A 22677-nucleotide genomic window follows, 5' to 3' on the forward strand; every position below is an offset into this window, starting at 1 on the left:
CCCCCCCACCCCAATCAGGTCAACATGCCATTGCTGGTGATTCAGATCTATCTGACTGTTTGTCCAGCATAGCACATGACTTTTGAAGTTTGCAAAATTTTGTACTATGCAAATGCAAAGTTTGTTGGGTTTACTGTTTTTTTTTTGTTTTTTTTTTTTGTAAAGCCTGATATAAAAATGGCAAAGCAAAAGCAACAATTTAAAAAAACAATGCTAATTTCAACGGTGACACGTTTGAGTTTTAAACTCTTTGAAATCTTTCCTTTGACCTTTTAACATTTTTCTCTCGATTTAGAATGACTAATTTAAAATTACTCCATCTCCCGTTGCACAGATTATAGATCGTATGTTAGAGTCGGCAGTGTGAAGCTATAGTTGCAGTCTAAATACAATTTACAATTTACGAAAAAGCTGAATCCTCTTGGCAGTTTGAGTGAATAAAACACCTTACATATACTTAAATACTAAGCTCTTGGCTTGATCAGGCACTGTGCTAGTAGCAGATCAGATTCTGTTGTTCACTGATAATCACTTATTTCACAACGGTGATGCCATTTACACCATGTCAAAATATCTAATTCTTTGCAAAACAAAAAAAAATATATTTCTTCCACACAGAAACCATCGCTGGCAGTGCTCAGTGCAGATCAGTGTGTGTGTGTGTGTGTGTGAGGAGTGCATTTCAAGTTTATTAGCAGCTCTTCAACACCGATGTTAAATGTTTCAATTAATCTATTTTTTCCCCTTAAAATTTGACATGTTTCAGTGGGATGTGATGTTTCAGTGCCAAGAATTGCAACTAATTTAAACCTGAAAACCGGTACGGGAATTAAAATATCAGTACTGTCAAAGTCTAAAGAAGAAAAAACAAGCATGATGGTAAGGAGGCTTTGGAGAAAAAAAAAAAAAAAAAAAGTTGACAAAAACAATAAGATCCGGCAGCAGATGTTTACTTTGCTAGCAGAGGTCCAAAAGGCCTTTGAGAGGGGTGATGTAGTCTTAAAAGCACCTTGGGTTTTTTTTTTTTTGTTTGTTTGTTTTTGGGGCTGGGACGGAGTTTTCAAAGCTGAGATGGTCTTAAAAACAACAAACTTCAGGCTTTCTCATCCTGCCCTGGAAAATGTTGGTGGTGATAGGAAATGGGTTGCAAGTTGGTGACATGACCAATACCTTTGGTCACGCCCTCCCTGAAGAGCAGCTTAGCCCCCACCTTCAAATATTCAGGGTGTTTGATGAACTTGAAGAGAACCACTGCTTTTTCGCCTGTCCTCAGCTCCTCCTGCAGCACAGCAATATGGCAGGAAGAAATAATGAAAGCAAAGAGCATTATTAACAGAGGCAATTGGTCGTTACAGTATAAATTGATTTTTTTGTTCCTCCTGTGCATAAATAAGAGTCAAAAAAGAAGTAAAAGAAATAATTTTCACTACCTCCCCCTCTTGTTTTTTTTTTTACAATTTATAATAATACTTTATCAGTACAAACACATATTATTTACATATTATGAATGTATTTACATTTGATGCACAACTCGGCTACACACCTTCATCCCTCCTGGATTACTATGTAATATATTCTTTTTTTACCATAATCACCTCTTTTTGATTGCTTTTTAAACACTTCTCAAAATAGCTTAGTGGATTAACTAACCTTGCCATAGACAGCTTCCACTGTGGCGGTCTGTCTCACATTTCCAATGTGCACAGTAACCTGGAAGCCTTTGTGGAAAGTCTTGGCATGGAAAAGCAGGACAATCTCAGCCTCAAACATCCAGCAGATAGTAGGATCCATCTCTGGGCTCACCATCACCATACCCTGTCAGTGGCAAATCAGAATCATCTTCAAATACAGCACTGCGTTTATTGCAGCGACTGACACAAATCTTTGTAAACTAACAAAATGATGTATTATTACAGTAAGCAGTGCGGAAAAATCAAACGTGAAAGATGCCTGTCAAACAAATCGCACACATGTAGGGTCCCACCTTGCGTAATAGTGAGCGGTCGAAGTTTCCCAGAGCAAGCGTTGCAGCCTGGCCCGCCCTGAGTACCCTGCACGCCGAGCGGTTTCTTTGGATGCTGCCGACGGTCAGCTTGTGGAACTGGCCCAACTCTGTGGGCCCTACTACAAGATGATCCCCCTCGCGACATATTCCACTGAACGACCAGAAACGAAAAATACGGTTCAGGTATTGTCCTTAGGACGTTTTGCTTACTTAAGACGGGCATCTTCCCAGACTGACCTGTACAGAGTGCCTCCTACCACTGTCCCCACTTCTGGAACTGTGTAGATCTCATCCACCTGAAGAGAAGCCCACAGTCATAAATCACGCATGCATGCACCAGGGGGAATGTGTGTATCGCAGCCAGCTGGTTACACATTTGCAACGACGTTGGACTTACTTGAAACTCTGTGAGCTGTTGCATAAGCTCCTCCTGCTCTTTGCTGTTGCTGAGGGGAGGGATGATGTTGAAGAAGACCTTGAGGATGTCTAAGCTTTCACCAGTCACACTGGATAAGGTGAAGATGGGTGTGATGCTGCCAAGGACAAGACAAACATCAAAGTTGATTCCCATTTTCCAACATCTGTTGTAGCTGGTAGCATGAACTACAGATGAAACACAGATGTGACAGCAAAAGAGAACAAAACAAATAGGGTTTGTCTGGAGTCCCACCTGGGCGACTGTGCGAACTGCTGTGCTGCTGTGACTGCGTCGTCGGTGCTGCCGACAACCATGGGCACTTTGTTGCAGCCCGGCTGTTTCAGGACCCGCTCGAGCTGCCGCACCGTGCGCTCCACAGTGGCTCGGGTGCAGAGGTCCACTTTGCTGATAACAATGAAGATGGGGACCTTCAAGGCCATGGCGAGACCCAGATGTTCTCTTGTCGTACCGGCTGAAACAAAGCGAGGAGAAGTGGGACACGGTAGTTAAGTAGTAGTTTGTCTTTCACTACTTTCAGCTAGTTAAGGTGCTCTTCTGTTTAGCAAACAAGCAGAAACCGATTGAGGGCATCTGCAAGGCTTGGAAGAATTTCCTTTCCTGTCCAAACTATCTAATTATCCAGAATAAAAAGTTACAATCCCTATATGTACAGTAACTTCTAGCCGAGATGGCAGTGGTTTGTCAATGATGCCGAGTTGTGTTTATTTATAAACAAAGTTGAAACCTGTACCAAAGTCATATACGCAGCAAGGTATTTCCTGGGTCTGGTATTGCTCCAGACTTGTTCCATGTTACTAAAGCACTCCAAAGTGCTGTTACAAGCCAGCAGCCACTTAAAATACCCCAGATCTCTTGTCAGTTCTGCAGCAGTGAATAATTTGTAGTACATGCTGGGCAAACAACGACAGTTCTTTATTCCTTAATTCAATTCTGACTGCAGCTCATATTTATAAGCACGATAAGTAAATCATTCCTGAAAGTAATGATGATTACTGGCCTTTGACCTTCAGGCTTGCCACCCACGACCCAATGTGATCCCAATGCTTTACAAGGATCCATTACTCTGTTTCATAATTAAAGCTGGAGCTCATGTTCTGTCCCATCTACGGCGTAGTTAAGATGGTGTTCCTTCTTGACCTCATTTTAGCTGGAGTTTCTCGTTTTAGAGCAGACGTAAACACATCGACAGATACAGTGCAACAATTTAGAAAAGAGCACTGCGTGCAAATATGGTTAAATGATAAGGGATGCACATAAATATAACCAACAACACTGGACGGTCGATTGGACATAGGTATTAAATTTACATCCAGAGCAAATAAGAAAATTTCACTCGTTTCACTCAGATGCTCAGCTCTTAAATATGATCTCTGCTATTTGCAATAGGAACACTCTACAGGTTTACCAACAACTTTGTGTGATTTTTACCTTACAATTCTGCTTCTGTAACTAGACAGAGTGTCAGTAAAATCTACTTACAGCTTTCTCACCTGTGTCTGCATTTCTAGCTAAATGCACGCCTTCAACTAAACACGGAGACACTGTGCCAACTTCCCTGTCTGTGTAATTAGCATACCAGCTCAGGTTTCACTGCGCTTCTTTCCTGGGTACGTGCTTCTTGCTGCAAGTCTAATTGCTTATAGTTTAACAATATACTGATACATAATTTACAGATATTGATGCTGTGGTAAAGTTTAAGATTATTTTATGGCCGCTAAAGCTGAATCTGTATTTTATTTCTTTATTTTTTTCTTTTGTCGATTTGTTTGCAGGAACCCGATTTGGAGTAAGACCAGACGCATAACTATGTTCTGTGTGTCAAAAAGCGTTTTTTTTTAAATCGATGCTGCTGGAGATATTTTGGGACCAGCAAAGATGTGGCGGCTGGAAGCAGAGATGGGTGTTGGAAGGTGGATATGTTATGTAAGCTCAGATACTACATATCTGCAGTGTCATACATAACAACTCTGTATGTGTGAGTCGAGTTATTTTTAACTGCGACACGGACACTTGCGTAATGTACTCTTTACTTGAGTTACCTGAACAAGTCATGAAAGCTCAGCGTACATTTTTAAATGTATAAGAACCAAATGACTGTAAAGTTTAGTGAACATGAACGCACCGATGCCATTGTTTGCGCTAACGACAAGCATGGCAAAGTCTGGACAGTAGCTGGTGAGGCCAAAAATGGTGGTTTTCAGGTACTTGTGGTGACCGGCCAGATCTATGAAGGTGATCATTTTAGAGGCACTCTCGCAGATCTCCTCTGCAGTGCGAGACTCGCTGTAATTTACCACCTAGGAAAAAGCGAAACGAGATATGATTCTATTTCATGATCATGCTGCCTATTGCATTTTAGTCTGATTAACGAGCTAAGGAAGACATTAATAATACTCTTGATGCTGGTCGTTTCTCACCTCTCCTTTGCTGTTGAAGCCGAGGATCTCAAAGCTGATGCTTGACGTGCGCCCAGTCTGGATTTCATGCAGGTGCCTGAAGAGGTTGAGTCTCGCTCTTCCCCGTCCGTTGTCCAGCTCACCTTGTGTTAAAACGCCCAACAGAGTGGACTTACCAGAGTCCACGTTACCCAGGACTGCCACTCGTAGGTCTAAGAACTGCAGAGGAGGAAGAGCAAGTGATACGAGTTAAAAAGAAACGGTCAGATAATAATAAAGTAAATAAATAAACGAAAAGTTGATTTAAAAAAAACAAACAAAAAAAAAAAAAACAGCATGCGTTTCTAGAAGCTGAACTAACCTGCTGATCGTCGGGGACCTTTCGTATGAGAACTTCAGCGATCTTCCGAGGAACATCAGAGTCGTATTCGACCTCTCGTTCTCTGAGAACTGCAATGTCAGCTCCCACCCTATTAAAAACAGTTGTAGAAAAAAAAAATTATAGAACTGAAATTTCTATCAATTTGTATTACATTTGTATTACATATATTTTAGTCTGGACAGCAAAACTTTGCTTGTGTTAAGGGCAGCAGAGGATTGAGTGACGCGCTCATCATTCCAAGTACCGAATGTGCAGTCCAGCGGGGATAAAGTTACGATCTGGATATGCTTCAGCGGATCAGCTGTAGCCTCCGTAAGTCTATGTGCCCAAGGATAAAGTAAGCAGGCTATACTAAAGTACTAAATGTTCAGATTATTATCATAACACATTACATGGACGTATTTCAAGGTGTAAATGCAAGGAAACATCAGACTGTGAAAGAGTGAATAAGGTAGTATGGAGAGATCCTTCTTACATCTCGTCCACTTCCAACCACAAACCCAAGATCTTGCTGAAAATTAATGCTTTATGGACTCACATACACTATGTGACTTTCACACGATGCCCTAGTAAAACAAGTTGAGGGCCAAAGGTCGCACAACAACATATTATTGCCCGTCTGGTTATGCAAGCATAATAAAAGCATAGAATAAAACCGGCATCCAGGACTCACTTCTCGGCCAGCCTATGGAGTGTTTTCAGCGACGCCCTCATGTCCTCCTCCGACAGTCCCACCAGCATGCCATTGTCCTCGACACCTATTTGATAGACGGCTTCGCCCCGACCCTCCTGCAGTCGCCATTTCATTTGTGTTGCCAGGTGCTCAAAGCGGTTTTGTGTGGGGTTCACCAGCTTTAGCTAAAAATGACAAAAGCTTTAGAAATTATTGCTGGCCTTAAAGCCAAGCTGTAAAAGTAAAAAAATAAATAAATAAATAAAATCGAACGAGTTGTTGAACATTAGTAGTATTAGTATTAGCAAATGTACAAACTAATATGTAAAACTTAGGTTTAGTGTAGGACTAGAGCAAATGTTGAGTTACTAAAAATAATCCTGCTAATCCACTTGGCTGTTGTGTTTCCACAGAGAGGGTGCACCTGTGTTTCTTCTGAAATATTTCTCTGTGAGACTTCTAGCTACGTGATTGTGAAACAACAAAAAAAACAAGTGTTGCCAATTACATGGCTGTCGTACATCAGTCATTTTTGAAGCATTCGGTGGCCTGCTCCGGTTTCTCTAAAGAAAAACCAAAACATAAAACAAGTTTCTTGCTTACCTTGTATTCTATGTTTCCCTCTTCAGCCTGAGAGACAGGATAGTAAAATAAAGAGAGACAGAAGAGGAACAAATGCTGTCAAACAGAGAACTGCAACATTTGTTCAAAGATAAAGAGAAAACCAACCTGACTGAATGAGCAGAAAACACCGGGCTGTGAATAGGCTGGCAGTGACTGCTAAGCCACAGCTGCCCTTATTATACACATCTCTTCTATACCATTAGGAGCAATGTTTAAAACCAATGGTAATTAAAGTCAAGTGCAATTACTTTATGGGACAAACATTTATTATTACTGAAATACTTCTTGTTATAGGTGTTAAAAAAAGGAAGGGAGATGGGCGCAAATACAGAAAAACTGATTAATTTAAAGTGTAACCTGTTTGCTAATTTAACTTTTAGGAATATCTAGAAGTCTATTAACTCCGTGTTATTACACATAGGTATTTGTTGTTTTTTATTTGTTTCAATAAAGTCACTGGGACTTTATTGTATGAGTTGATGTATTTGTCCCAACGAGTGAATGTCGGCCAAGCTTTGCACATCCGCCCCCCTTATTTACAAACACAGCTGTTCCTCTTTTAGGCTAGCTAGCCCCACTGCTAGAATAAATAATAATAAAAATAATAATAATGCAAAAAAAAAGATAAAAACCATTAATTGCAAAATACAACTCTATTATATAATAAACAATGAGTGAAAATTTGGTCACTTTGACCCAACATAGACCGCTCAGACGTTCTCTTTTGTTCACTACGTGTCACTAGTTTCGGATAGGAAAGTTAGCCATACAGGAAATAACAGAAAACATTAGCGTTTCTGTGCAGTGGAAGCCAGAAGGCACATATTTCCTGTTTGTTCCTTGTTTTTCTAGACTTCTTTTGTGTTTCTCATATGACTTTATTTCGAATCACTTAAATGTACTTCATAGATTAGCATCAGCCTTACCTCTGGGGGTAGATATGGTGTGTTATTGCTCGGTTTGAAGTTGCGAGGAAATCGAGTTCTTGCTTTCTTGTTCTTTGCACCAGTCTTTTTTGAGACAACCCCGTTGCCATTTCCTGGCTTGTGGTTAGACGTAGATCCCTGAGATCCACCGGAGCCGTGCCCGCTTGCTGACCCAAATAACTCCGAAACCCGCGCATCCATCGGCTTCTTTAGGACCGAGCTTGCTAGCTTACCTCAGCCTGTCTAAATATGCTGCTGTAATATGGAAAAAAAAGCTAAAAGCATCTAGGCCAGGCATGTGTGCGCCTAGATTTTAATAAGGTCACACTTCTGATTATCGATTACATTCTCCACAATATTAGCAAAGTTTCGGCTTCCACCAAAATCTTCAAATCGAACAATAACACTAACCCCAGCCCTGAAGTGCTGTATCCTTTTAAGTTTTCAACTGCCTACGTCACAATACGAAAAGCGTTTAGGGGCGCTTGATATAATAAACCGTAAAGCGCGAGTGAGCGGTTCGTTTTGTTTCGGCTTCCACAGTACTTTACATGGGTTAAACTCCGCCCGGCTAACTGGAAAGATTCACAAAACATTCTCAGATAGGTATACCGTGTTGCGAGGCTTTGCATCAGACGACACCGGAAAATACCTTTGTTTACAAGAGATTATGAAAGTTACAGATGGTTTTTACCAATAAATGGCAAAGAGAAACCACATTAGTGACCATAGCAAAAAGTAAATTTGAAAACGCTGTACATTATGCGTCATTTCTTAATTTGGGCTTTATAAGGGTATAATGACATGGTAATATGTTATGAATTTTTAAAATGCTTTAATTATGTAAATGAAAACGAATATTTCTCACTTGAAGAATAAAGAATAAGAACTATTTATATTTAAATATATCTAAAATGTGCGAATAGGATTTTAGTTAATATGTTTATAGGATTAGTCGAATTAAACTCCCCTGCTGAGTATCAAAACTATTGAGCAATACTTTTTTTTTTTTTTTTCTAAAGCAGTGTCTTAGTGTGAGGACAAAGACGTTATATCCTATATATCTGAAATTGATCCATAGTAGACACGGTGTTGTTGAGGGTGGTGAGGGGAGGAAGTGAGGTGGGTGTTCTTTGGATGTCCACCTCATTTCCACTGTAAAATGAGAGGCATCAGGTTTATAAGATGTAGCAAAAACAATCACAATGGCAGGTGAGTTAAGGTCAATGCTGGGATTGTCAAGGCCACATTATTCAGTGACCCAACCCTAGGAAGTCTTGACTCGTCTCCCTTGGTGGCTTCTATATCCATTAACGCATGAAAACTAAAGCAAACCTATGTCAGTGTCAATAGAAAGAATTTCAGCAATGATGGCATTTGACCAAATGACAGGTTGTGTTAATGACTCATTCTGCCTTACAGGATGAGTCACTAATAATATGCAAGCCAGTCATATTTTGAAAACAACTTTTGGATTTCACAGAGAACATTTTATGGATAATGTGAAAGACAAGGAGGTGGAATTTCACTAGAATGTGTTTTATTTCACACTCTCGGGGAACAATTGATAGGTAAAACAACAAAAGTTTTTCATGGATATATAAATCAGACGTTGTGTGAGAGTCAACAATGTAATAATATTCAAATAACCATATGAAACTGTAAAAAGTAAAACCATTGAGAAATTTGCCGGCAATTTTTATGTTGATTATATGATAGTTACTGTTTTTTTAAGTAGAGTAAGTTATATTTGATTGTTTGCTCTTTTGCTTGTGTTCAAATTGAATATAATGTTTGGTGTCAATGATCATGTGTCTTTCCTGTTGTTTACAGTTTGATGGTTTAATTTATTATATTGTTTTACTGTATATATTGTGTATACTGAGTTTACAAGTACTTTGTTTTTAACTGCCACTCCACATTCTGCCACATTCTTGTTAGTGAAGAATGTATGAAATTTGAGAGGGCCAGCCTACTCCCTTGAATGAGATGAATTCTGGCATTCGTGAAACTCAGTTCTGATTGGTCACAAATCCTGTGATGTTGGGGCTCAACCCATCCCTTCTTGACTGAGAAGTCTTTGGGGATTTTTAAGTCCTTTTTTTTTTTTTTTGCAGCTTTTCCCATGCTCTGCATTCCAACTCAAAACTTCTCTGTAGCTGTTCCCTTTTGCCCACCATGAGTCCCTTGGTAAGCTTGCTCCTTGTTGGACTGCTTCACCAGACCACGATGGCGGTCCGAATGGATAAACTAGCAGATCGCAAGATGTGCGGAGATGCAGAATGTTCATGTAAGTCAGAATATTACTTACAGAGCTGTTAATTATATAGAATTGTAATGTTGAAACTGCACATAAATCAATAATCAAATGGCACATAGTTTATGTAAGTTGTGTTTTGTCTTTGCTTCATAAGATGTTCTTTCAATGGCCACAGCTGTGGATGACTTCATAGCTCCTGACTGCAGATTCATCAACATAAAAAAGGGTCAGATGGTTTATGTGTATTCTAAACTCATACCACCAGATGGCGCTGGAGTCTTCTGGTATGGAAGTGTATGTGCATGTTTATTGAAATCCACATATTAGCAAGCTACACAATTAAATCCTCTTGTTGCCAAAGATATTATAACTTATTATATATTTTCACTTGTAACAAGTGCTACAAATAAATAAAGGTGTTTGTTTTGTTATTTTTGTTTCAGTTTAAATATACAGTAAAATATTTGCTACTGTACATTTAGACTGCAATGTTGTGTTTTCTGCCAGGTGTACAGTCAGCGGTATGTGGACCAGATGGGTAGAACGGGATATTTCCCTGCAACTGTGGTGAAAGAGACCAGGACGTTTACAGACAACACAGTTCGGAAGCAGACCACTGTGAGTGTCTGTCTTTCATTTAAATATTTCCTGTTTGTTTTTGTGAATATCTTGTGCCTTTAACCTAACCTTTTGTTTCATTTTTAGGATATGGACTTCTATTGTGATTAGTGGACAAGAGACTGAATACTCCGGAGTTCCCCTTTCAATGTCCTGTTTTTTTTTTTTTTTATAAAGAGCACTCATCTCTGTCAAATTCATACATCATACAAAAATAATTTGATGTATTGCATTTAGGAAGACAACTTCAGATTCTCCTCTCTTTGTAGCACTTCTTTCCATCGTTGCTGTTGACACAAAAATGTAAAGATCAAGCTATTTTTTTTAAATAATAAAATATATATATGTCACTTCAAATGAAAAACAATAAAGGAACTGATTTCTTTTTAGAGATGGGAATTGGGTAATTTTCTATTTCTGTCACACTGTAGATACATTATTAAATTCAAAATGCCATAATAAGCATTAGCACAGACAATCAGAGAGACACAAATGTTAACTCAAAAATTAAATCTAATAGTAAGTGTATAGACATATGTTACAAACAGTTATTGTGACACATAGGAGAACTACACACAGGCAACAACTGGAGCAAAATAGAAAACTAAAGACTGGCAGATGGGGGATTCAGACAACAGAAAATAAAGTAATAATACTAATTTATTAATCACTTTGTTAATCCATATCCCACATTACTTCAGCTTGCTGACAAGAATTCAATGGTTTGTTAGAGGTCATTAGTGACTGAGCAGCAAAATAAACACCATACGACACAGCAAACACTCCAGGTTTCTCTTTAATCCATCACCTGAAAGGGAGAAAGAGGACACCACAACTACCACCATGACAAATCTACCAAAAACACTCTACCTAAATGAATAGGCTGTGGAAAGAGCATTAATCAGAGAAGCAGCCAAAAGTCCCATGATGAGTCTTGAGGGGCTGCAGAGATCCAAGCAAGAGGTATAATCAGGGAACAGAACATCTGCTGTCTGTGCGCTCTACACGTCGAGTCTAAAATTGATAAGAAGAAAATCAGTTTTAAGCCAAAATCAAAAATGGTTATGTCGTAAAATATTGGTGACACGACAAACCCATGGAAGAAGGTGCTCTGGTTAAATGACCCTGAACTTTTTGGGCTACAAGCAATTGAGATTCATCTTGGAAATTATATTCAAAGAAACTTCCCTTTTAGTCTGATTTAAACTGAGCTATTTTGCAAATAAAATTTTGTGAAAACTTTTGATTTATGGGTGTGCAAAGCTCACAAAGGTGTACCCCAAGAAAAGAGACCAACTGCTATATTAGCAGTGTAAGGTGGTGCAGCAAAGCATTGACTTAGTGTGATGAAATACACATCTATGTATCACATTTTTAAAAGATATTGGTTTAAAGAAAAGGAACAAAAACTAGTAGAATTTGTCTTCCATGGCCCAACTATGCTTCCATTTGTGTTTTTGAATAATGTATAGCCAGAATAAATTACATTGAAGCATCTGTTTTTAAAATAATGAAATGTAGAAAAGTTCAGAGAGGAAGGAATGCTTTCAGAAGGCACTGTAACACAAACTGTATAGAAATAAAACAACATCCCTATAGAAATCTTTGAAAGCTGCTTCTCATTTTATGACTAATTTTATTTTCCTTTAAAACATTTTGTATGATTTTTTTTAGTTTTTTTTTTTTTTTTTAGTGTCAGAAGGTTTTAAGATATATAATTATCTTTTTTCCTATGATAATTACTTATCAACTTGTTTGAGTGCACACATGCACCAGCCTACCCACACATGCAGCTCAACAACAACCATCATGATTAAACACAGCCTGACATAATGTTGCTGTTCAGGTTGTTCCCGAATGACGATTAAATCTCTCGTTTTATTGGTATCTTGTTTTTGTGTGTAACAGCACCAAGCCAGATAGGATCCTGAATATAAAACCTTAATAAAACCTCCCCTAGCTGCATCAGTGGGTGCTAAAAAGACAATCTTCTTTCTCTGTCATATCACAAAACTTTATGTGACAACTGCTTATTCTCATTAGTTTCTACCAGCATGGCTCGAGGCACTCTTGGAAGGGACAGCTTATAGGTTTAGGAAACAGGGCTGTCACAAGCAGTATTGATCTTCTCCTGTTCCCTTTCTGTTGAAATCAATAAACTGCATTAAATGTCCTCCCACAAAATGTCACTCTGCAGAAACACACCTGAGGCATGCATGTCTATGGAATATGCAATAAAACAAAATAATAAAAAAAAACACAAGGTAACAAAAACAGCTTACCTCACCATGCAAGACTTTTGAAACAAACTGGGATCATTAAACAGTATTCAAAGAAAAGTGATTGCTTCGAGTCATCCAAAAGAAGTAGAAAACTCAGCATCTTTTCAGCTGATTGCAAACTGAGGTTGAGCGTGTGTGTGTGTGTGTGTGTGTGTGTGTGTGTGTGTGTGTGCGTGCGTGTGTGTGTGTGTAGGGGGGGAGTGTGAGGGTGGAGGGGGCTTTTCATGAAAAACAGACACATCACAGTAAGTTAAGTCAATCTTTCAGGAGACAGCTGTAGCTTTTGGCTGTTGCCATCATTATGGGCAGGGGTACTGTGACACAGGAGACTGACGCATGTCCACGCTCATGAGTGTATGTGTGTGGATTTACTGCGTGAGCTCAAAGGAGCAGCTGCAGCACACTCTTCTTTTCCACCCAGTGTCACACGCACACCCACAACTCTACTGCCAGCAGCAGAGACCTGCCGGTCTGCACCATTTCAGAGGGGAAATTTTAGGCTAACGAAACATGAGTCCTTTGCTTCATAATCCCAAAATCTCTTACTGTTTATGATAATTAGCAGAGGATTGTTTTACAAACAAATAAAATACTCCAGGGAACTGGAAAAAAACAAAAAAACAACAACACTCTGTCTAGGTTGATTTTGAAACAACATCACCTATCTCAGATTTAACTGTGAATCTTTCTGAATTAAAGGAAATGAAACAAAGATCATTTAAAGTGCAAACATTCTGTGAATCTCCCCAGACAGAGGATGAATCAGGATAAGTTTTTTTTTTTTTTTGAAGCAGCTCATTTCTTTTAATGAGCAAACAAGCAGCATTGTTTCCCCGAGAGAGAGAGAAAAAAACCACATATTTACTCAGGACAATGACAGAGCTTATTTGCTTTTCTGAAATGTGATGGAAGAGTTTCTATTTTGTGCACCTATTCTTGACTTTCAGCGAAACTGGTTTTGTCTTCTAGGTGCTTTAACAATGGAATTTGTCAGCTCAAATTATCCTCATGAATGTCAAGAAATGCCAGCTCTCTGCCCGTGTGATTTAATCAGTCAATCAGTCGGCATGAATCTGCCGCTAAAGCTTGACGCGTGGCGACACCCTCTAACCTGATTGATGGTGTCAACTCTTCAAAATGTATTTGTCAATCTAAATTTGCTCTAAAGGCGTGGGCCCATGCAAAAAGCATGTTCAATTACCTTGCAAAAGAATATATGATCTTGAATGTATTCAATGTGTATTTGAGATGTGGAAGGAAAATGATCTATGTTTTCTTTTTTTTTTCTGCAAATAAAAATCTGGTAAGTGTGGCGTGTATTTGAATTTATGTCCATTACATAATAATTTGTAGAACCAATAGTAAACACATTTACTCCCCAGACAAAGCTGGGGATTAAATGTGCTTTAAGATTTAAGGTGTTGGTGTAGCTTGAACAGTTTCATTTTTTGTCAGTATTTTTCTCTCACTGGTGTTTTCTCTCTGTGTCTGTATTTTATCTCTGACTCATATAATTGCTTAAGTAAGTGTAATTCCCCCATTTTCTCAGTCACACAACCACACAACCTTTTTATTTCTTTTGAGCTCAGCCATCCAAACAGATCAGTATTGCCCCATTCAGCATTTGACTGAACTTCCCATAGTGATGTAAAGGAGATGTTTTAGATCCTGCACCTGTTACAAATGTAAAGGATGCGCACACATTTGAGGTTGTAATAGGTTCACACAACCTGCATTAAATCCTTCTAGATAAATGATGTAGCAGAAACGAAATCGCTGTGGGAAAAAAAACAGACAGACTGGATATTGACGACCTTTTTTTCCCTCATCCCAACTGCCACTAATGCTTCTGTCACACTCGAAGAAACCCGTTCCTCTCCTAGAACCGTGTTCTCACCTTCTCAATCAGAAAAAAAAAAAAAAAAACAATTCTTCTCTCCTTTTGTTTTGCCAGTCATCATGGTTACACAAAGATTCAGGCTGAGGTTGCGGTGGGCATTTGTCAAACAACAGGTCCTGTGTAAGGTGGCCTTCAGCTACGAGCCAAAAGAAAATTAATTTAGAAAGTTTTAGCATGCCTATTCAACTTTTTTAAATTAAACTCTTTTTTTTTTTTGGCAAGAAGATTATTTGGTTTTAAAAAAAATCATTCAGTCCCCAGTGAATAATAATGAGGTCTACGTTGTTTGGTATTAAAAAGCCCTATGTAATCTATTCAATTGAATATTTTGTAGATTAACTTTTTTTATCCAAATTGTCAAAATAAAATGTAAGCACTACATAGGCTATTTCGCCAGTCTATCGCAGGATTTGAACTGAATTGGATTTCTGAGTCACAGAAAATGTCATCTTAAGGTACCAAGAAAATAAACAATCCTATTTATATACAGTGTTTTATTCACTGCATATCTGAATGTTATCTTCTAACACCCCCACTGCATTATCCACTGATGTAGCCACTAACTCAGCCAGGTTCATCTTGCAAATGAGAATTGAGCATGACCTGCTAACAACATATTAAGCTCCCCTAATTACTTGAAGAAGTCATGGTGATTTTATGTTTGTCTATCAACGTAGCCTATGGTTGCTACAGTAATAAGATGTGCTATGCATGGGTAACCTTGCTGCTTGCTTCCCAAATCGTTTATTTTCCAACATTATATAAATATGTTCAATGCTCGAATCTAAGTAAGTTTTTTTTTTTTTGTAAATTCCAACCCAAATCAGATACACTTGAAATAACTGAAGAAAAAGTACGCAAAGAAATGTAATTTAAAAGTGACAGCTCAAAGTTTGTGTTCTTTCTAACAAAGTCATTGTCAGTCACTCACAGGTTTTGTGGCTTTTTCTCTTTTCCAACATGTGTAGTTTGTTCACTGTTTTTATTGTATGTAGTGATTATTTAACTTTTTTTTTTTACAAATCACAGCTTACTAATGCTTATACATATTTACTAAGCCTGTGGCTAAACACATAACCCTTGTGTCAATCTTAATAACATTTCACAAAAGGAGAAAAAATATTGTAATTGAAACTTACATTGATGCTCCTGTTGACATACATCTGATGACAGTCATACTTATTTTCATGAACATTATAACCTAGCATTTCTTCCTTTACTTTAATTTAGAGTGTTCATATGGCACAGTTTATACTTTCTAGGAAAGCTTACATTGGAAAACTTCTAAATTGTGTCTTCAAATGTAAATCCTGGGGCTTTTTTCCCCCACTAAGGCTAGTGAGCTATGAATAGACAGAGTGTTTGTCATGACAACCAATTACCCATTACAAAAGCAACAAGGCTAAGTAAGGCAATTAAGTGGTGAAATAAAACTGTGTTGCAGTGCATTGCTGCCTGCAAATGCATGTGTGAGGACAGTAAAATATATTTTCATGTAGTTTAAGCAAATATTTATGCTCTGCATATTGTCTGTGCTTTCCTAACAACCTAAACCACAATGTGGCATACAATAATAGTCTTCTGCTTTTCTGTTGTGTAATTTGTTTGTTTTTTTTAACATAATTTTTCACCCACACGCATTATTTGCTGGGTTCATTTGTTAAGCGAGTAATTCAATTAAAGGGGGGGAAAAGCATCACATGGATAACAAGTGGGAGGAATGGGCTTCAGTAGCTTTTAGATAAGGGGCTGTTCACACAAAACAAAGGAGCTAAGAATAACAAAATCCTCCTAGTGAACAGGTATTGAATACATATTTAGCTTTCAAACTTTATAGTTCTGCTATCACTGTGCGTGGTGTTGTCATGCTGTGAAAGGCTGCAGTGTATTTATTAGTTTTAGTTTTAGTCATTCTTCTTCTTTTGCTTAATGTCAAATTGTCGCAGTTAGAACAGCAGAAGGATCTTCATTCAAACGCTATTAGTCCTCAGCTGGCAGGTTATGTACCTTACAAACCAAGGAAATGTGTTTTCACCACATCAACGTGTTTCTCAATAGCTTTTCTAATAGGCCAAATTGTTCTAGTCAGATTTGTTATAAAATGAAGCACTTATTTCTTGTGCTAATCAACTTTATTACACTGGTTCACTTTTGGACTCATTTGTTTCAATTTCTTAGCATGTGTACTATTACTTGGGTTGTTTCCAGCAATTAATGTGAACTTCAATAAGTCCATAAGAAGCGTTTTACCAGGAAAAAAAAAAAAACAAAAAATAAAAAAAACACTGATATGTTTATTACTTATTTTTCCTGCTATATATTACCATGTCCATACTTTTATGGCGTGTTAAATATTTTTATGGGCCCAAAAAGTGTCAGAGGAAAAAGCTTCATAACCATAGTCAATCCTGTTGTTTAAAACCACCTGCCCGTAAGTCTTTCCCGGTCGGCAGGATGTCCTAGAGAGGTAGCAAGCGGTTAAAAGACAAACGGAGTTTGTTAAGCCTAATGGTCCTTGTATTGATTGCACGGGTTATCCTGACAAATCGTACAGTCGTACAAGAGCAGAATGCCCAATGAGATGCTCATTTGGGAGATCTAAATGCATTTGAGCCTGCACTTTTATTGACCCTCGCAGAGCAGCCTGTGCAAGGTTTATTGTACACTTTGCTCCGCAACCAGATTTTACAATGACATGATGGATGTTTGGTGAAGAGGGAAACAGTGTTCATCCTTCACGGCAACACATGACTGGTAATGACAGAGGTGAACAGCTTCTGCATTTCTAAATATTGTATCCTGGTTTGTAGGACTGGGCAATGGAAACAATCAAACTTTATTAAAGCCTCTTATTTTTACTATATTACTAGCTTGAGTATGCCTGGGTAAATGCATCAGCATAGACCAAAACTAAAGTCCTCTTCCATCAACACGTCATAAGATTTTACGGAATATCACTTGGATGCTTTTAAGTCAACATGGTTACTGATCTACAGAAGGAAACTGTGACCTTCACTAATCACTTGGTGGATTAACTGAGGCTGCATCTCACGCCTTTGCTAAGAGCCTGAGCAGAAGTGCTGATCTCCATGTTTCCATGAGAGTCACTGCTGCAGCTTACGTGTGCTTACACATTAACAACATGGAAAAAAAAATAAAACTAAGTCTATACCCTTTATAATATTCATGACACTTTGAGATGATGTTTTACTTGACACAGTGTCTTTGTGCAGTCATTGCGATTGCTTCTCTACATTTATGGAAATGTTGACGGCAAATCTTTAAGTACCCCTTTCAAAGAAATTCTCCTGTGTTAGTCATTGTTTCTAGGGTATTTGTTTGAGAAACTAAAGGTTAATAACAGAACTTTGAACATTAAAACATGTAAAGGATGTCAAATTGGCCTCACTTCTTTGGAAATTGCCATGTTTACCCTGTATGGCCCCCAAAAAATAGACGTTGTTTACTTTCCTAATGGACTATGAAAGTGTATAGCACTGTACTGGAGAGAAGCTTGGAAACCTCTGGTATACTATTACCATTATCACTAATGTGCTTTTAAAATGGAAAGAACATCAGAGCCCACTCACAAAGAGACTGATGCGTATGCTGCTTGCGTGATACAACCTCTTTTTCATCACATCCCTCCAAGGTCATTTGGTCTGCAGTGACATAGACATGACCAATTGCTCTCAAAAAGGCCCAATTCAAATGGTGATCAACGGATTCATGCATTTTTAAAATTTATTTTAAGTAGACCAATATGTTGTCTTTTATGGGTTGATATTTATTCTTTAGTAATGACAGAAAACATTTATATTTCTAGTAATGCATGATTTTTTTTTTGCTTACTTACAGTTTTGGTCAGACATTGAGAATACAATCAGGAGTGTAAATGTAATGACAAATTTGTGCTTTAAATTGTTTATTTTAGTGATTTAAATTATCTTAGAGCCAAAAACTTGGGGGGGGGGAAAAAAAAGAAAACTCAGGTTTTAATGTATTGCTGATATTTGTCTAATCCACACAGGTAAAGATATAAACACATCCTCATATACAGTTGATATATACACTTGAAAAAAAGATACGAAGCCTCTTTTTGACTGACATTAAATCATGGTAAACTTGATCAATTGTGGGTCAGTCAGGAGTATTATATTCACTAAAATGCCTGAATACCAAGAGACATGATGTTTTGTTGCTGAATTAATAATTTTTTTATAAGTTGGAAGCTTGTAAGATTATTATGCATTAAAATATTTTGAGAAAGTTGTATTTTTCTGTGAATTAGACAAAATACATGGTGAATGAGACATTTTGAATCAATTTCTTGTCTAAGAAAAAGCATAAAGCATCACAGAAGTTCTTCTTCACGTGCTTTGAGGTCTTTTTCCAGGAAGAAAATTCTGAGTATCATACTTGACAGGAATTGATGCATGTCAGGTCAGGGATGTTTTTTTTTTTTTTTTTCTCTGCTTACAAAGCAAATTAAAGAAGATAGAAAATCTGACAATGCGGTGGAAAACTGAGGAACAATTTCTGCTCAGACAGATTAATTTGAAGAAAATTAAATTTCTGGTAATGTTTTTTTTTTTTTTTTTTTTTCCATGAAAATTTTGAACAGGAAATGGGTTTGAGGTGTTTGCCACTGGCAGTTTGGAGGCTCTCAGCATGATTATGGCCATTAACCACTATATTCATGAGATTAAAAGCATTTCTGAATTCATGCTGGGCACCATGGCTCGTCTCAGTGCTGAAAATTGCTCAAAAGCAAAACAAAAAAAAAAAAAAACAAAAATTTTTTAAAAACCATTTTGACAGTGTACACTGGTTAAATTCTAATTGGAAACCAGACATGTCCAATGACATTTTAACTGTACAGTGGCAGTAGAAACATTATAATAGTTTGGTTTGCAATATTGCATCATTGTGGGAAGTCAGATTCGTTTGGAGTAAATTAGCTGTGAGACGCCAAAAATATAATGAGGTCAAAATGTTTATTTACTTTTCAAATGAGTTCATGTGGAAGAATCTCATTGGTTGAACTAAGGATTCTTTTTAATATGTGCAGTTTAAACATGTAAAAAGCCTCAAATAAGTCAAATCTACTTTATTTTGTATTTAAGCAGAAGTTTTGTTGCTACAGTGGAATGGCTGTGTTCCTGACGCTCAACCTTTCCACAGTTTTCTATGTTAACAGCAAAGAAAAGAAAACAGAAGTGGTGTAACAATCAGTTAGTGGACGGCACACAAGATAGAATCACGTTGCAATTCTTTTAGCAAATCAGACTGAAAAATGTGTCATCACCGGCCAATTTTCCTGAGATTTACTCAATTTATTGAGGCTGTGATTGAGAACACTTCTTTATGAGTGACTCTTTCCCTATATTGCTTTATCTTGGCTCTTCAAGTAAAACAAGTCCTGCACGGATCTAAAAGCATCACGGTAGAATGAGTAGAAAACAATTTGAGGAATTGCTAGACACCGTAGTGATGCACCAGTTGATGCTGCTTCTTTTACCTTGTAGCAGATGGTTCAGGCTTAGCGGCTAACGTAAATTTGCTAGGTGCTTCATTGGCCCCTACTGATCTGATAGTCTTATGTGCATAATATTTTTTTCATGCAAGAATTTAAGAGAGGATAGACTGCAAAATGTCTTTTATTTACCTGTTCTATGTTTACATTTCTAGATATTCCTATTTTCTTCCATGGTGCTGCTCCCTTTTGAATGTATGTTATTCCCTCCTAGCCCCACACTGAAATGACACTAGGATTAAATGTTGAGGAAGAAAGTTAGAAGAGCTATTTGGCCTGAATTAAATACACACACACATACAGAGACACATTTTTGTGGAGGCTTAACAGGCACGTTCAAACGTAAAATTAGCAGACTTATTTACGTATAGCAGTCTTGAAAATATGAGCTTATGTGTGTTTACAGGAATAGGGCATAATAAAAAAAAAATAATATGATGCCCTGGAGTATGAAAAGGTAAGGCATGTGTGTCAATATCATGGAACATAAATAAACAAAAGTATTTTCATGAGCTGAAATTTAAGACTAGACTTGATAAATTACTCCACAAACCTCCTCCTCAAAATACAGTATTAAAAATGTAAGGGTTGATAACACGAAACATTAAAAACGTTGACATTTTCTGGCAAACTAAATGCTGCTAATTCCTTTCAACATCGTAGTGAGTTTGGTAATTAATTGAATCAGTGCAAATTTTTTCTTTTTGTTTTTTTCTTTTCTCGGTTCTCTCTCCCCCAATATGATTCATCTCTAAGGCTAATTTACATGTCCTTTTGTTCCCTCCAAGGTGATGCATTAATTAGGAAGTGCTGAATACTCACCTCAAAGCAAATAATTCACAGAGGGGAATAATTATTGTGATTATGCTTAATCTGTGCTCGCTCTGTTGTTTCTCTTTTCCAATTAAACCAAATTTAAATTCAGAATAGGCGTTGAATATCAAAGCAGGTGGCTGTTCTCCCTACACCTTCGCTGCTGTTTCTGCGAGAAAGGCAAAAGCCTCGCTCTGCTTCAGGCTGCATTTGTTTTTCAGTGTCTGGTTAAAAAGAACACCCTGCTCTTATCGTAGAGGACAGTTTTCATACAGATGATAAACTTTTGTAGTTTAGCAATAAATTATCGAATGCAGGCACTTGCTGTTTCTCTCAGAACTCTTATATGTTTCACATTTTTACCGCACAGTAGTGCAAACGCAAAGAACAGACTTCTTTACGTCAAACACAACAAATGCTCCTTGCATAGTGCTGTGCACAAATTTCAACAATATCATCACTGAGAGATAGGTTTCACATGAGAGACATTGTTCAAATTTATTATCAACACATATAATCAATTTAATCTAGAGTTTGTGATGAAATAGAAGCTTTTGAGTGTCGTTTCACACACGGAGTGATCCTTTCTTTGGCCTCCATCAGAACTAAAGGAACATGTAACACTTATGTGAACAGATGATAGGATGGAGCTGGAGCCTGAGAAAATGTAAGCCAATATGGCAGCTAGAGAGAACAGAGTGGTACAAAATACTGAGATGAGAGAAAGAGACACAGAGAGATGGCTTAGATTTAATCTTCCTCAGTGCTGCATTGTGCTTTGTAACAAATGGACTCTATATCTCCACAGAAGTCGGCCGTGCTCTCTGCTACATCTCACACCACATTAAGCCAAACATGACCTCCCGTTGCCTCCCCCACCTCCCTTCCAATAACAGTGATGGGTGTACTAGATCTGCAGAAATCAGTGTTTCCGAGTTTGCTGCATTTAAATGTATGTCCAGTGCAGAAGTCTATCCATAAAATATGCCCCACTTTAAATTGATACTTTGTTGATACACCTTTTGGTAGAATTTCAGCATTCAGTCTTCTATTGAAAGAAGTCCTGTCATTGTACCACAGTGGAATTAGATGGGCACCACCAGCCATTCACCTTTCACTTGTGTGTTGGATTTTACAGCTAAGCCCAAAATTATTCACAGCACTGGCAAATTTAGCTTCAAACTTATTCTCATTGAATGAACTGAGAAGTTTGCTTCAGCTAGAAAAAAAACGTAGGTAAAATAAAAAAAAAACTATTTTAACTTCTACTGAAAAGGCACAACAATATTTTAGGCATACTTATCAATTGAATGTACAGTTCGAATTAATGAGTTAAATTTAAGGCTCTTCATTTATGTCACATTTTCTTTATGCAAGTGGCAAGTAACACAGAACCTCCAGATCCTAACAGTCTGTTCTTGTGTCTAGATGCCCACAGGGATAATGTAAAGCAAGAGACACTGTGGTAATGATATGCCATCGCATGTCAGCCCTTTGCTGTAATGAACACCGGTGTTATCGCATGGTTTGGAAATCAGACTACCTGTGAAGGTCGGCATCTTATCTCTCAGAGCCAGATGTAGGCAGCAGCTTCCTCAGATACAGGCAGCGAGCAGCACAGTGGCACAAAGAATGAGACACTAAAAAAAAAAAAAAAAAAGGAGTGAATGAAACCATCAGATGAAAAGCTGGTACATACAAAGCAATCAATATTGCTGTAAGCACAATCCTTGCGCTCAAAGAAATGTCGTCACGCAGCACTGGAGCAGCGGAGTTTAGAACTGCCTCTGAAATGTAGCTTCACTGCAGGGAAAGATGGGGAA

The 22677-nt window shown here is 37.8% G+C and overlaps 2 protein-coding genes across 3 annotated transcripts; one reads left to right on the forward strand and one right to left on the reverse strand.

Annotated features, from left to right (window-relative positions):
• Positions 1–2: 2 nt before the first annotated feature.
• gtpbp2a (GTP binding protein 2a) lies at positions 3–8414 on the reverse strand. Of its 2 annotated transcripts, none has more exons than XM_015032430.1 (12): positions 7446–8414; positions 6499–6525; positions 5896–6080; positions 5202–5310; positions 4862–5059; positions 4567–4741; positions 2676–2895; positions 2403–2538; positions 2243–2301; positions 1985–2156; positions 1651–1815; positions 3–1279 (listed from the first exon to the last, which is right to left on the reverse strand). In XM_015032430.1, exons 1-12 carry the CDS (start codon positions 7644–7646, stop codon positions 1094–1096), a joined length of 1833 nt encoding a protein of 610 aa, XP_014887916.1. In that variant the 5' UTR covers positions 7647–8414; the 3' UTR covers positions 3–1093. The 2 variants fall into 2 exon arrangements, with proteins under 2 accessions (XP_014887916.1, XP_014887917.1); XM_015032431.1 differs by having other exon boundaries at positions 5896–6096; positions 7446–7502.
• A 572-nt stretch (positions 8415–8986) lies between these two features.
• LOC106947431 (otoraplin) lies at positions 8987–11893 on the forward strand. The gene is made up of 4 exons (XM_015032419.1): positions 8987–9735; positions 9860–9999; positions 10213–10323; positions 10411–11893. Exons 1-4 carry the CDS (start codon positions 9624–9626, stop codon positions 10432–10434), a joined length of 387 nt encoding a protein of 128 aa, XP_014887905.1. The 5' UTR covers positions 8987–9623; the 3' UTR covers positions 10435–11893.
• Positions 11894–22677: the final 10784 nt, after the last annotated feature.

The sequence above is a fragment of the Poecilia latipinna genome, unplaced genomic scaffold (assembly GCF_001443285.1).
Source record: "Poecilia latipinna isolate Pla-1442-1.1 unplaced genomic scaffold, P_latipinna-1.0 Scaffold241, whole genome shotgun sequence".
Taxonomy (NCBI): domain Eukaryota; kingdom Metazoa; phylum Chordata; class Actinopteri; order Cyprinodontiformes; family Poeciliidae; genus Poecilia; species Poecilia latipinna.

Excerpts from the sequence above, each read along its gene's own strand:
- gtpbp2a (XM_015032430.1), bottom strand. The coding sequence starts at position 7,646 with ATGGATGCGCGGGTTTCGGAGTTATTTGGGTCAGCAAGCGGGCACGGC. Across the intron at positions 2,539-2,675 it reads CAGTTCGCACAGTCGCCCAG|CATCACACCCATCTTCACCT; the intron begins GTGGGACTCCAG and ends TGTCCTTGGCAG. Across the intron at positions 1,280-1,650 it reads TGGAAGCTGTCTATGGCAAG|GAGGAGCTGAGGACAGGCGA; the intron begins GTTAGTTAATCC and ends GCTGTGCTGCAG.
- LOC106947431 (XM_015032419.1), top strand. The coding sequence starts at position 9,624 with ATGAGTCCCTTGGTAAGCTTGCTCCTTGTTGGACTGCTTCACCAGACC. Across the intron at positions 10,000-10,212 it reads GAGTCTTCTGGTATGGAAGT|GTGTACAGTCAGCGGTATGT; the intron begins GTATGTGCATGT and ends GTTTTCTGCCAG. Across the intron at positions 10,324-10,410 it reads CAGTTCGGAAGCAGACCACT|GATATGGACTTCTATTGTGA; the intron begins GTGAGTGTCTGT and ends TTTCATTTTTAG.